Raw genomic sequence first — 10,395 nt, 5'->3', positions numbered from 1 at the left:
GGGCTAAACCAACAACAGGGGAAGAAACCACAACAAACAGTCCACAGGGGTGTTACATTACTCCCCCCTCCCGGAAGGTGCGTCCTCGCACCGTAGAAACAGAGGGAGGGGCCGAGGGGGGCTAGGAGAAGGACAAAGCAGAGGATGCGAGATGGTGACAGGGGAAGGCAAAGGGCTGGCAGAGCAGACAGGTGGAGGTTTCGGCGGAGGATGGACTTCCAGGAGGAGGACGGCTAACAGAGTCCAGGGAGGTGACGATGGAGGCAGGAGCCAGGGAGACGACAGGAGGGAACCGGAGCAGGAGGAGCCAGGTGGGACCCTGGCCACAGCTATAATAGCGGCCCACGGTGGAGCCAACGGCGGGAGGAGCCATGGAGGAGGAATGTCCACCCACTCCAGGGGGCCGACCAACGGCGGCGGAGCAGGTGGAGGAGGAGACCAAAGCGGCGATGGAGAGCCAACGAGCCAGGGGGATGCCGAGGATCCGGGGGGCCAGATGGGTGACGGTGGAGGCGAGGGAGCTAGGAGCAGAGGTGGAGCCACTGGGTCTACGGACCGAGGCAGAGTCCGGGCCGCGGAGGCTAGGGAGACTCCGACCATGGTGACGCTGCAGGAGGCCGGAGCAGGTGGGAGGGCGGGCATTTTTGAGGAGCGGGTACTGGAGAGAGCTCTTGGGCTGGAGCCCTTCCTGGGTGGAACTGGGGATCAGAAGCCCATCCTGGGCTGGACTGGGGATCAGGAGCCCTTCCTGGGCTGGACTGGGGATCAGGAGCCCTTCCTGGGCTGGACTGGGGATCAGGAGCCCTTCCTGGGCTGGACTGGGGATCAGGAGCCCTTCCTGGGCTGGACTGGGGATCAGGAGCCCTTCCTGGGCTGGACTGGGGATCAGGAGCCCTTCCTGGGCTGGACTGGGGATCAGGAGCCCTTCCTGGGCTGGACTGGGGATCAGGAGCCCTTCCTGGGCTGGACTGGGGATCAGGAGCCCTTCCTGGGCTGGACTGGGGATCAGGAGCCCTTCCTGGGCTGGACTGGGGATCAGGAGCCCTTCCTGGGCTGGACTGGGGATCAGGAGCCCTTCCTGGGCTGGACTGGGGATCAGGAGCCCTTCCTGGGCTGGACTGGGGATCAGGAGCCCTTCCTGGGCTGGACTGGGGATCAGGAGCCCTTCCTGGGCTGGACTGGGGATCAGGAGCCCTTCCTGGGCTGGACTGGGGATCAGGAGCCCTTCCTGGGCTGGACTGGGGATCAGGAGCCCTTCCTAGGCTCGACAGGGGATCGGGAGCCATTCCTAGGCTCGACAGGGGATCAAGAGCCATTCCTAGGCTCGACTGGGGATCCAGAGGTCTCTCCTCCTCGTTTTGGCACTGACCGCCCTCCATATTCTGCTCACCCACAGCCATGATGCAGGCGGCAGAGCTCCTCTCCGTGCTCACACCATCCACGGCTTGCTCCTTCGTGGTGGGCACTGTCACCGGCTCTCGCACCTGGTCTGACGTGTTGGGCTCAACATCCAAGACGATCCTCTTCTCAGCCGCAGGGCTTCGCTCCGCTCGTGGATCGCAGTGGGAAATGGCTCTCCGTCAGCGGTGGGCTCAGGCTTGTGCTCCGTACCACGGGGAGATGGTGGGCTGGGCTCAGGGTCCTGAGTGGGGCTGGTGTCGTCGTCAGCGATGCCCACGGTTAGCTGGGACTTACAGGACACCAGCACCCACTCGACGAAGGTGGTGAAGCTCTCTCGAAGACCTTCCCCAGACAACTGTGCTCGTGTGGTGGCGTTTAATCTGACTTGATAGAAGCCACAGAGGCAGTTGTAGTGCGTGAGGTAGTGCGTGAGGTGGGCCAGGGACAGAAAGTCGTTTGTGTGGTCCTCAAGAGAGCGTTCCCTCTGCTCCAGCTGGAGGATTTGGAAGGCGGGGTAATCCATTATACAAAAACAAAATCAAAACTGACAAAAAACCAGCAAAACAAACGAGGGGAAAGACGCCGCTATACTGTACTTTTAGGGTCGGTTATTCTGTCACGGTCCAGGTGTGTGGAAACAGTCAGGATGACGAGGACGACAAGGATTCAAAATAAGGATATTTAATGTAGACACAAGGCAGATCCAGACAGGTGAGACATACACACACTCGGGGTAACATTCACAATAACCGACAACACTAGGATACAAGAGACAGGAACTTATAGGGCAGATAACGAGGGGCAGACAGGTGAACACAATGAGGGTAATTAACTAATGATTGGACGGGCTAAACCAACACAAGGGGAAGAAACCACAACAAACAGTCCACAGGGGTGTTACACTATTATCGTCAGAATATCAGTAATTAAAATCTCCCTTAATTAAACTATTTATTTACAATGACACCAACACAACCTACCCTTTCTTGTTTTAAATCACTAGATTCAATCATTACCAGATTCTACTGGAAAAAACAAGACCCCAAGAATTATATTGACTACCCTACAGAAACCAAAAATACTTGTAAGGAGGACTAGAAGCACCACATTTTTACCACTACTTTCTGGCCAATCAGCTCCAAAATATACAGGTGCATCTCAATAAATTAGAATGTCATGGAAAAGTTCATTTATTTCAGTAGTTCAACTCAAATTGTGAAACTCGTGTATTAAATAAATTCAATGCACACAGACTGAAGTAGTTTAAGTCTTTGGCTCTTTTAATTGTGATGATTTTAGCTCACATTTAACAAAAACCCACCAATTCACTATCTCAACAAATTAGAATATGGTGACATGCCAATCAGCGAATCAACTCAAAACACCTGAAAAGGTGTCCTGAGCCTTCAACATGGTCTCTCAGTTTGGTTCACTAGGCTACACAATCATGGGGAAGACTGCTGATCTGACAGTTGTCCAGAAGACAATCATTGACACCCTTCACAAGGAGGGTAAGCCACAAACATTCATTGCCAAAGAAGCTGGCTGTTCACAGAGTGCTGTATCCAAGCATGTTAACAGAAAGTTGAGTGGAAGGAAAAAGTGTGGAAGAAAAAGATGCACAACCAACCGAGAGAACCGCAGCCTTATGAGGATTGTCAAGCAAAATCGATTCAAGAATTTGAGTGAACTTTACAAGGAATGGACTGAGGCTGGGGTCAAGGCAACTTTAACTTTAAGTCTGTGTGCATTGAATTTATTTAATACACGAGTTTCACAATTTGAGTTGAATTACTGAACTAAAATGAACTTTTCCATGACATTCTAATTTATTGAGATGCACCTGTACACAAATGGATTCACCCTGACTCATCAGAAAGCACATGGCTAGACGTTGAACAAACAATTTGTAAGGACATTAACACTTTAGAATTCCACTTCTTCAGTCAGGCCATCAAAAATCATCACCGTTTTAAAATGCCGACAATAGCAGCAGCTCTGACAGCCTGGTGGAAATTTAATCAAATCACAGACACTCCTGTTGCACCACCTAAATACACCCCGATCTAGAATAACCCAGATTTTACAGCTAACAAGAAGCCACTCAACTTACGCACATGGGCAGAAAAGGGCATCACACAACTTCAGCATATCTTTCATATGTAAGGATCCAGCCGCCAGCCCAAAAAGCGGAATCCAGCGGCCTGGTCAAAGGTTTAATGCGCATTCGGTCTTTTACTTGTGCTACCGAATTGATCAGGATTTAGTTTCAATTTTAGTCTAGCTCCGTCTAATATTGCCTAAATTTAATGATCACAAATATTAATTTAGATATTTGATTATTAAATTTAGGCAATATTTCTAATTAAAAACTGATCACGTGAAATTGGAGTCAGATTGAACACGGAGCTAGACTAAAATTGAAACTAAATCCTGATCAATTCAGAAGCACAAGTAAAAGACCGAATACGCATTAAACCTTTGACCAGGCCGCTGGATTCCACTTTTTGGGCTGGCGGCTGGATCCTTACAGTTGGTGACCGTCCCTCCGTGATCTCCCATCTCCTGTTGGCGAGGGTCTTTTCAGCGCAACATTCAGATGTGCTCCAGAAAGAGGTTTGAGCTTCTCCTTCTCTTTTCTCCAGCTGCTGCGGTAATACAATTCTTATTTGCCTTTTTAGAAGTGTTGAGGGAAAGCTTACCCCATATAGACATACTTTTGTAGAATGAGTCGGAATACTCATCATTAGACCGGAGACCGCAGAAATCCGGTGGGGCTTATAAGAATTAGACAAAACCACATGAATTGACAGGGACAAGATAGCGGCAGAGTAGATGAGGAATGAAATCTCTTGAACCAAAATTAAAATTGGAATAACATCATCCAAAAGTGTATTCTGGTACGCAACAGAGGGCTGCAAATTGCAACCTAAATTCTGAGATTAATAATTTCCTGTCAATATTGTTTATTGGTTTTGCATCATTTGAAAAGTAAACATTTATGTGCAAAGAATTTAAGAGAAATTGTGATTGGATTAACTAAAAAGATAATAAATTTCTCACTAGAATCTTTTGCATGTCAAAGTGAAGTTGGGTAAGACAGTACAATGAAATTAAAATTTAGAGAGTCTCAAAAGAAACTCTAATCTGGCAAAAAAGTATGCCTCAGTCCCAGAGAACTATTGCTGCCATGCAGAAGTCCCAGTGACTGTGAATAAAAGATGGGACATTAGAAATTCAAAATCTAAAACTGTAATGCACATAATGATAATTTTGATGCTACTGAGAGGCTTGTAAGCCTGAGGGTTAAACCCATTCAGAGGACATTCACAACTTCTCCTGAGGGAGAATTAGTAAAACAGTCAAATTAAATCAAATTAAATTTATTTGAAAATCACTCAATAGTAGAAAATCTCTGATCTCACAATATGTGGCTCAACAACACTGTCCAAAGTACAGCCTTAATAAATACAGCTTATAGCTTGGTTTTATTTTAGGCTTTGCAAAACTTACTACACAGTCATATGATTCTCAGTCTTTGTCTTTAAGCAGACAAACAAACATGAAGAGACCATAAATCTAAAACAACATGTGTACTTTGCATTTGCTCTGGGTTTGCCCAACCCCCAAACTTTCTCACACTCAAATAGATTCTCAGAAGAATGCACATAGCGACATCTCAGCTCATAAACAAAAGAAAATTGTGTCCAATTCCACATTGTAGTCACAAAAATCTTCAGATTGAGCAATGATTCGACCAATGCTTGCAGTTCATTGAATGTTCACAGCAGCAAAACCTGTAACTGGTTTCCAATTTGGCTTGCTGCTGTGCACACAATGCACATGCGAGGACTGCTGTAGCCACAGGGCCAAATCAAAAGTGTATCTTCAGAAAGATCAGTGAGCTGATAATCAGTCATTCTGAACAAGTTGCTCAGGAGGCCCTCCAGAGACCAGTAATACAAGCATTTTCATTTATTCTATTTTTAATGTAATATAATTCATATTATAACAACCTTATAATATATTATATTACAATGGCCTGAAATTGCCTTTAATCTCATGATGATTCAGCATCAATTTAGAAGAAGAAAGTTGTAGAAAAATAAGAAGAATGATCAGAATGTAGAAAGAGGGAATGCGTACGTATAAAGAAGTTGGGAGGACTAGTAGCGTTGGAAGATTTGAAAGAGAAAAACAGAAGGTGGTGAGAAGCAAGAATTGTTAAGAAAGGAAATTGAAAGGTAGAATGACCAAACCAATGAGAAAGAACTTCTTTATCTTCTATTTGTGCAAATATCTTCAATGAGAAAAGTTAACATTAATTAACAGAATTTACCAACTAAAATGATCGATCTGACTGGAATATCTTGAATAGGCCAAATACATGTAAGGCCATAAGATGTTTTAAAGTTGATTTCATTGACCTGCAACCCAGTAACAAAGGAAGGAATAAGTTTTGTCTTTTCCCTTGCAACAAAACCACAAACACAGTGGTGCAAGTGTTAGCAAACGAAGCCATCCCTCTCTGGGAGTGCCAGTTCACACAGAATCTGATCAGAGAACTCAATTTTACTGGACATGTGATTAAAGTTGTGTGTAATGTTAAAATCAGGCAGAGATTTACGAATCTTTACGGACTGCAGAGATTAAAATCGTCAAATTTATTTTTCAAGTTATAATTTTATTTTTTAAACGTTAATGGAATATTATTATTTTTTAAATTAATTTTTGATGTGAGACTCAATACTTTTGAGTTGACAGAGTTCACTCGCTTTTTCTCTCTCTTTTGCACCTTGGTACCTTTATGTGAATTTATCCTGAAGATGCACCTTTAAAAAAACCAACAGCAATAATAGTAACAACCTTAATTTCTGCACATTTCTTAACCTAGTGAATGCAGCCTATGACTTACCTTTGCAAGAATTCTAGTGTGGCCCCCAGTTCTACAGGGTAACTGATGTTCAATATGTAGTAGAGGGAAAACATCAGATACAGTGCCTCAGTAAAACTCAAGAGATGGTCATTCACAATCATCTGGTCTACCGCTACCATGTATACACTGGCTGTCAGTGGGTTCTCTCCTTTGAACAAACAAAAATCAGAAAGCAATAAAACGTACAGAATGAGAATTCTGCAAATTTCATATCAAGTCAACCACAATCAGTAATTTTGTGGATTGAATATTAAGTGATCATATTAAATTATACTCACCACACACTACTATACATGGAGTAGGTGGAAGCTGCTCTGGGCATATATCATTTGGAACACAAGTGTCTTCTACCATCACAAGAAACTGGTCTTGGTCATTTTTTAAATGGGCAAGCAGCAACATCACTGCCCCACAAACATGATCTCCTCCAGTCCTAATCTTGGTGAGGATTCTCCCTGCTCTGCTTGCTCTTTCTGTGCACTGAAACTGAAAGTACTCTGATATTCTTCTGAATTTACTGGTAGTGGCTTCTTCAAAGCTGTCGTTCACGTCAATGCCAGTGAGCACTTTAAAGTGTGCTTTCATTCCTGCTGCCTGGAAAAGATATGGCCACTCATCAAGTAACTCTTTGGTTTCCTTTCCAGCAGTGGTGTAAAGTATTTGAGTAAATGTACTTCGTTACTGTACTTAAGTACTTTTTTGGCTACTTTGTACTTGTACTGAGTATCAAAAATATAAGCAACTTTTACTCTCTACTCAACTACATTATTGATTGAATATATGTACTCTTTACTCCACTACATTTGAACTGACACTTACCGTTACTCATTACATTGCGATTGTGCACGACAAATCGCAAACTTTATCTGCCTTGGCTTATTTCTTGGGCGGAAGAGGCGATATCGCCATCTGCAGGGTATTGAAGGTACTGGATGCTATTTGCCTTTACGCAGTAAATGAAGCTACTCCACGTGAAAGTGAATTAGCAGCTTGTCGAATGCCAGGTGTTTCACATAAATTAGCGACATGGCTGCAGCCACTGATGAAGCCGAAGCCAGCACATCATGCAATGCCAGCACTGACGACCATCCATGGCCTTATTTGAAAGAATTGTTTTCATTTGCTGGTGTACAGAATGACTCTTACAGGATGCAGTGTCTACTTTGTTTGCCACGAACCACGAAAATAAGTGCTTTTAAGAATTCATCGTCAAATTTGAGGAAACATATTGAGGTAAGAGCCTATTTAATGGTAATTTAATGTGAATTTAGCCAAATTAATCTATGCAGACCATGTCTGACTTTACAAGGTATTTTCAGCATAATGTTTGTTAACATAACTTTGCTATTTGTCAGCAATACCAAAAGTTAATACAGTTACTGATATGACAAAAACCACTGCGACATGACTAGGCCTATATTTTAGTTTAAAATGTGTAGTTATAATGTGAATGAATGTAGTCACTGAAATGAAATCTAATCCTTTTGAATATGGGAAGTCTGCTAACAGATTATAAATTGTGCATCAGGTGTATTTAGCTGTGAGTTTGTGATGTATTTATCATTGAATTAATATGTATTTTACTAAGTTGAAAAATAACACTGCTCCTCTTTCATTTTAATACAGAGAAAACATCCTAATCACTTGAAAAACTACTCGGACCTGACCTCGATCGCACACAAGAGGAAGAATGTGAGCAAAAATATGGAGCCCCTAACGAAACAACTCAAAATTGGAGAGACCAAGATCAATTCTCAAGCAACTGTTGATAAAGGTTTTAGACCTTTTAGAGTGGTTGAAAAAGATGAATTTAAGGACCTGATTCATGACTTGCAGCCTAACTCTACTGTACGATCAAGATCAACCATCTGTGCCAAGATAGAGGAAGCTGCAGGAGGAATGAAGAAAAGTGTAACAGAAGCCATGAGAGGAGTGGAATACATCTGTACAACCACTGACTGCTGGAGTTCAAGGCAGTGCAGCTTTATAGGTATGACAGCGCACTGGATTGACCCAGACAATCTACACCGATGCTCTGCAGCGCTTGCCTGTCGACAATTAATGGGATCGCACACGTTTGATGTACTTGCAGCTGCGATACATGACATGCACTCTGAATTTGAGATCCATGAAAAAGTTGTCTGTATAACAGACAATGGATCAAATTTTTTGAAAGCCTTTCGTGTCTATGGAGGTGAGAACATACACGGAACAATACAGAAAGTCCAACAGCAACCCCATCAGAAGATGAGGATGAATATGACACTCAAGATGAGGAGAAATGTGAGGAGATTGAATATGTTGAGGTTGCTGAAATTCTAGCCAAGGATGATCTTGAATTTAATTTGCCCAAGAATCAACGTTGTGCTTGCCATCTTCTGAACCTGGTTTCCACCGTGGATGTTGACACCGCTCAATCGGATGAAACCTACAAAAGGTTATAAAGATCATCCTTCTCCAAATGTTGGGCCTTGTGGAGCAAGAGTGGCTGGTCCAACAAAGCTGCAGAGATAATGGAAGAGGAATGTAGTATGCAGTTAATTCGTCCAAATGCCACACGATGGAACTGTTTCTTTCAGTGGAGAGGATCATGAAGGAAAAGGGAGATGGTGCTTTCCGGAATCTCTGTGCGGAATTCAAAATCCCCATGTGAGTAATGTTAAAATGTAATGATGCTATGCATTTTCTTTTAAAGTTTCTTTCAGAGACTTTATGCCTTTTTCCACCAGCAAAAGTGAATATTTGTATGCCATCAAGATGGCATTGTCAGATGAAGTGATGGATATTTTTTTACTATTCATTAAAAAATGGGAAACCGGGCGAGTAGCAGCAAATCATTACAAATTAATACATTGTTCTACTATCCTATGATAAAACATTTCTATCCTGATTGAGTAGCATCTATATTTTGCAGTAATCAGCTACTTTAAATGGTCTTAAACAAGGTTTTTCTTTTATAGGTTCACTCCTGCAGAAAAGGCCTTCCTTGGGGAATATGTCACAGCTATGGCCCCTGTTGCCAAAGCGATTAATATCTTACAGGGAGAAACCAATGTGCACATGGGCTGGCTTGTACCAACACTCAACATCATGGTTTCCAAACTAAAACGAGCCAAGATATCCATGAAACTCTGCAAGAGCCTGGTAGATACAATCCTTGCAGGTGTGAACAAGCGCTTCGGGGACATGCTCAATGATCCTGAGCTGATTGCGGCTGCAATCCTGCTTCCAAAGTTTAAAACTTATTGGACGCCTGATGCTGCCATCCTCAAACTCGGTTTGTTGACATAGGCATATAAAACTAAATGAAGAGCAGTGACATGCTAATTAGTACAGTTTTTTTTTTTTTTTTTCGCAAACTGATTTTAAAACTAACTTAAACATTTAGATGGAATAATGTGTGTTCTACATGATTTGGCAATATTCTATACACTTTCATTTAATTTTTGGAACAGTGGAATGCTGAGATAATATATTTTAAACTGAGTAAGTTCATATAAGCTTTATAATTTTAAAAGCACTAAAAATGCTTTTGAATGAATTTAAATTGTTGCAGAAACATTACCAAATGTGTATTGTATTGTAGGTCTTGACTTCATAAAGGGAAATATGGAGGAGAACTCTCAGCTTACAAGTGATGCCACTTCATCAGAGGAAGAGGATTTCTTCAAGCCATTGAAGTCATCCCAGGCACAACAAGGCCCAGCAGTGCTTGATGGCTATCTGACATGTGCTGGTGACGACATGGGTGTCCTGAAAACGTTCCCACCTCTATTGAAGTTGTCATTAAGGCTCAACACTCCCCTACCTGCATCTGCTGCTTGCAAGCAACTTTTTAGCACTGCTGGCCTCATTTTCAGTCCAAAAAGAGCTAGAATAAGTTCCAAGAACGTTGAGAACCAGCTTTTGTTGAAGTTGAATAAAAATATTGCCCCCCTCTGAGACTGAGAGGTACATCAAATCAAAGTGAGCTCTGAATATTTGGTTTTACTTTTATTTGATTTGTCCATTGTACTGAAAAGACCTTTTTTTTTTTTTAATTTTTTTTTTTTTTTTTT

General features: G+C 42.7%; 1 protein-coding gene across 1 annotated transcript; it reads left to right on the top strand.

Annotated features, from left to right (window-relative positions):
- Positions 1-8,897: 8,897 nt before the first annotated feature.
- Positions 8,898-10,279, top strand: LOC107572639 (uncharacterized). Its single transcript, XM_016259063.1, has 3 exons — positions 8,898-8,986; positions 9,298-9,614; positions 9,924-10,279. The coding sequence occupies exons 1-3, from the start codon at positions 8,898-8,900 to the stop codon at positions 10,277-10,279; spliced, it is 762 nt and encodes a 253-aa protein (XP_016114549.1).
- Positions 10,280-10,395: the final 116 nt, after the last annotated feature.

The sequence above is a fragment of the Sinocyclocheilus grahami genome, unplaced genomic scaffold (genome assembly GCF_001515645.1).
Source record: "Sinocyclocheilus grahami isolate Dianchi unplaced genomic scaffold, SAMN03320097.WGS_v1.1 scaffold1784.1, whole genome shotgun sequence".
Classification (NCBI taxonomy): Eukaryota; Metazoa; Chordata; class Actinopteri; order Cypriniformes; family Cyprinidae; genus Sinocyclocheilus; species Sinocyclocheilus grahami.
The sequence above is the reverse complement of the archived record's forward strand: the minus strand, read 5'-3'. Positions and strand labels throughout refer to the sequence as shown.

What these genes read in the sequence shown, in the direction of transcription:
- LOC107572639 (XM_016259063.1), top strand. Translation starts at nt 8,898, where the DNA reads ATGGAACTGTTTCTTTCAGTGGAGAGGATCATGAAGGAAAAGGGAGAT. An exon ending in GCGGAATTCAAAATCCCCAT is followed by an intron (nt 8,987 to 9,297) that starts GTGAGTAATGTT and finishes TTTCTTTTATAG; the next exon opens with GTTCACTCCTGCAGAAAAGG. An exon ending in TGCTGCCATCCTCAAACTCG is followed by an intron (nt 9,615 to 9,923) that starts GTTTGTTGACAT and finishes ATTGTATTGTAG; the next exon opens with GTCTTGACTTCATAAAGGGA.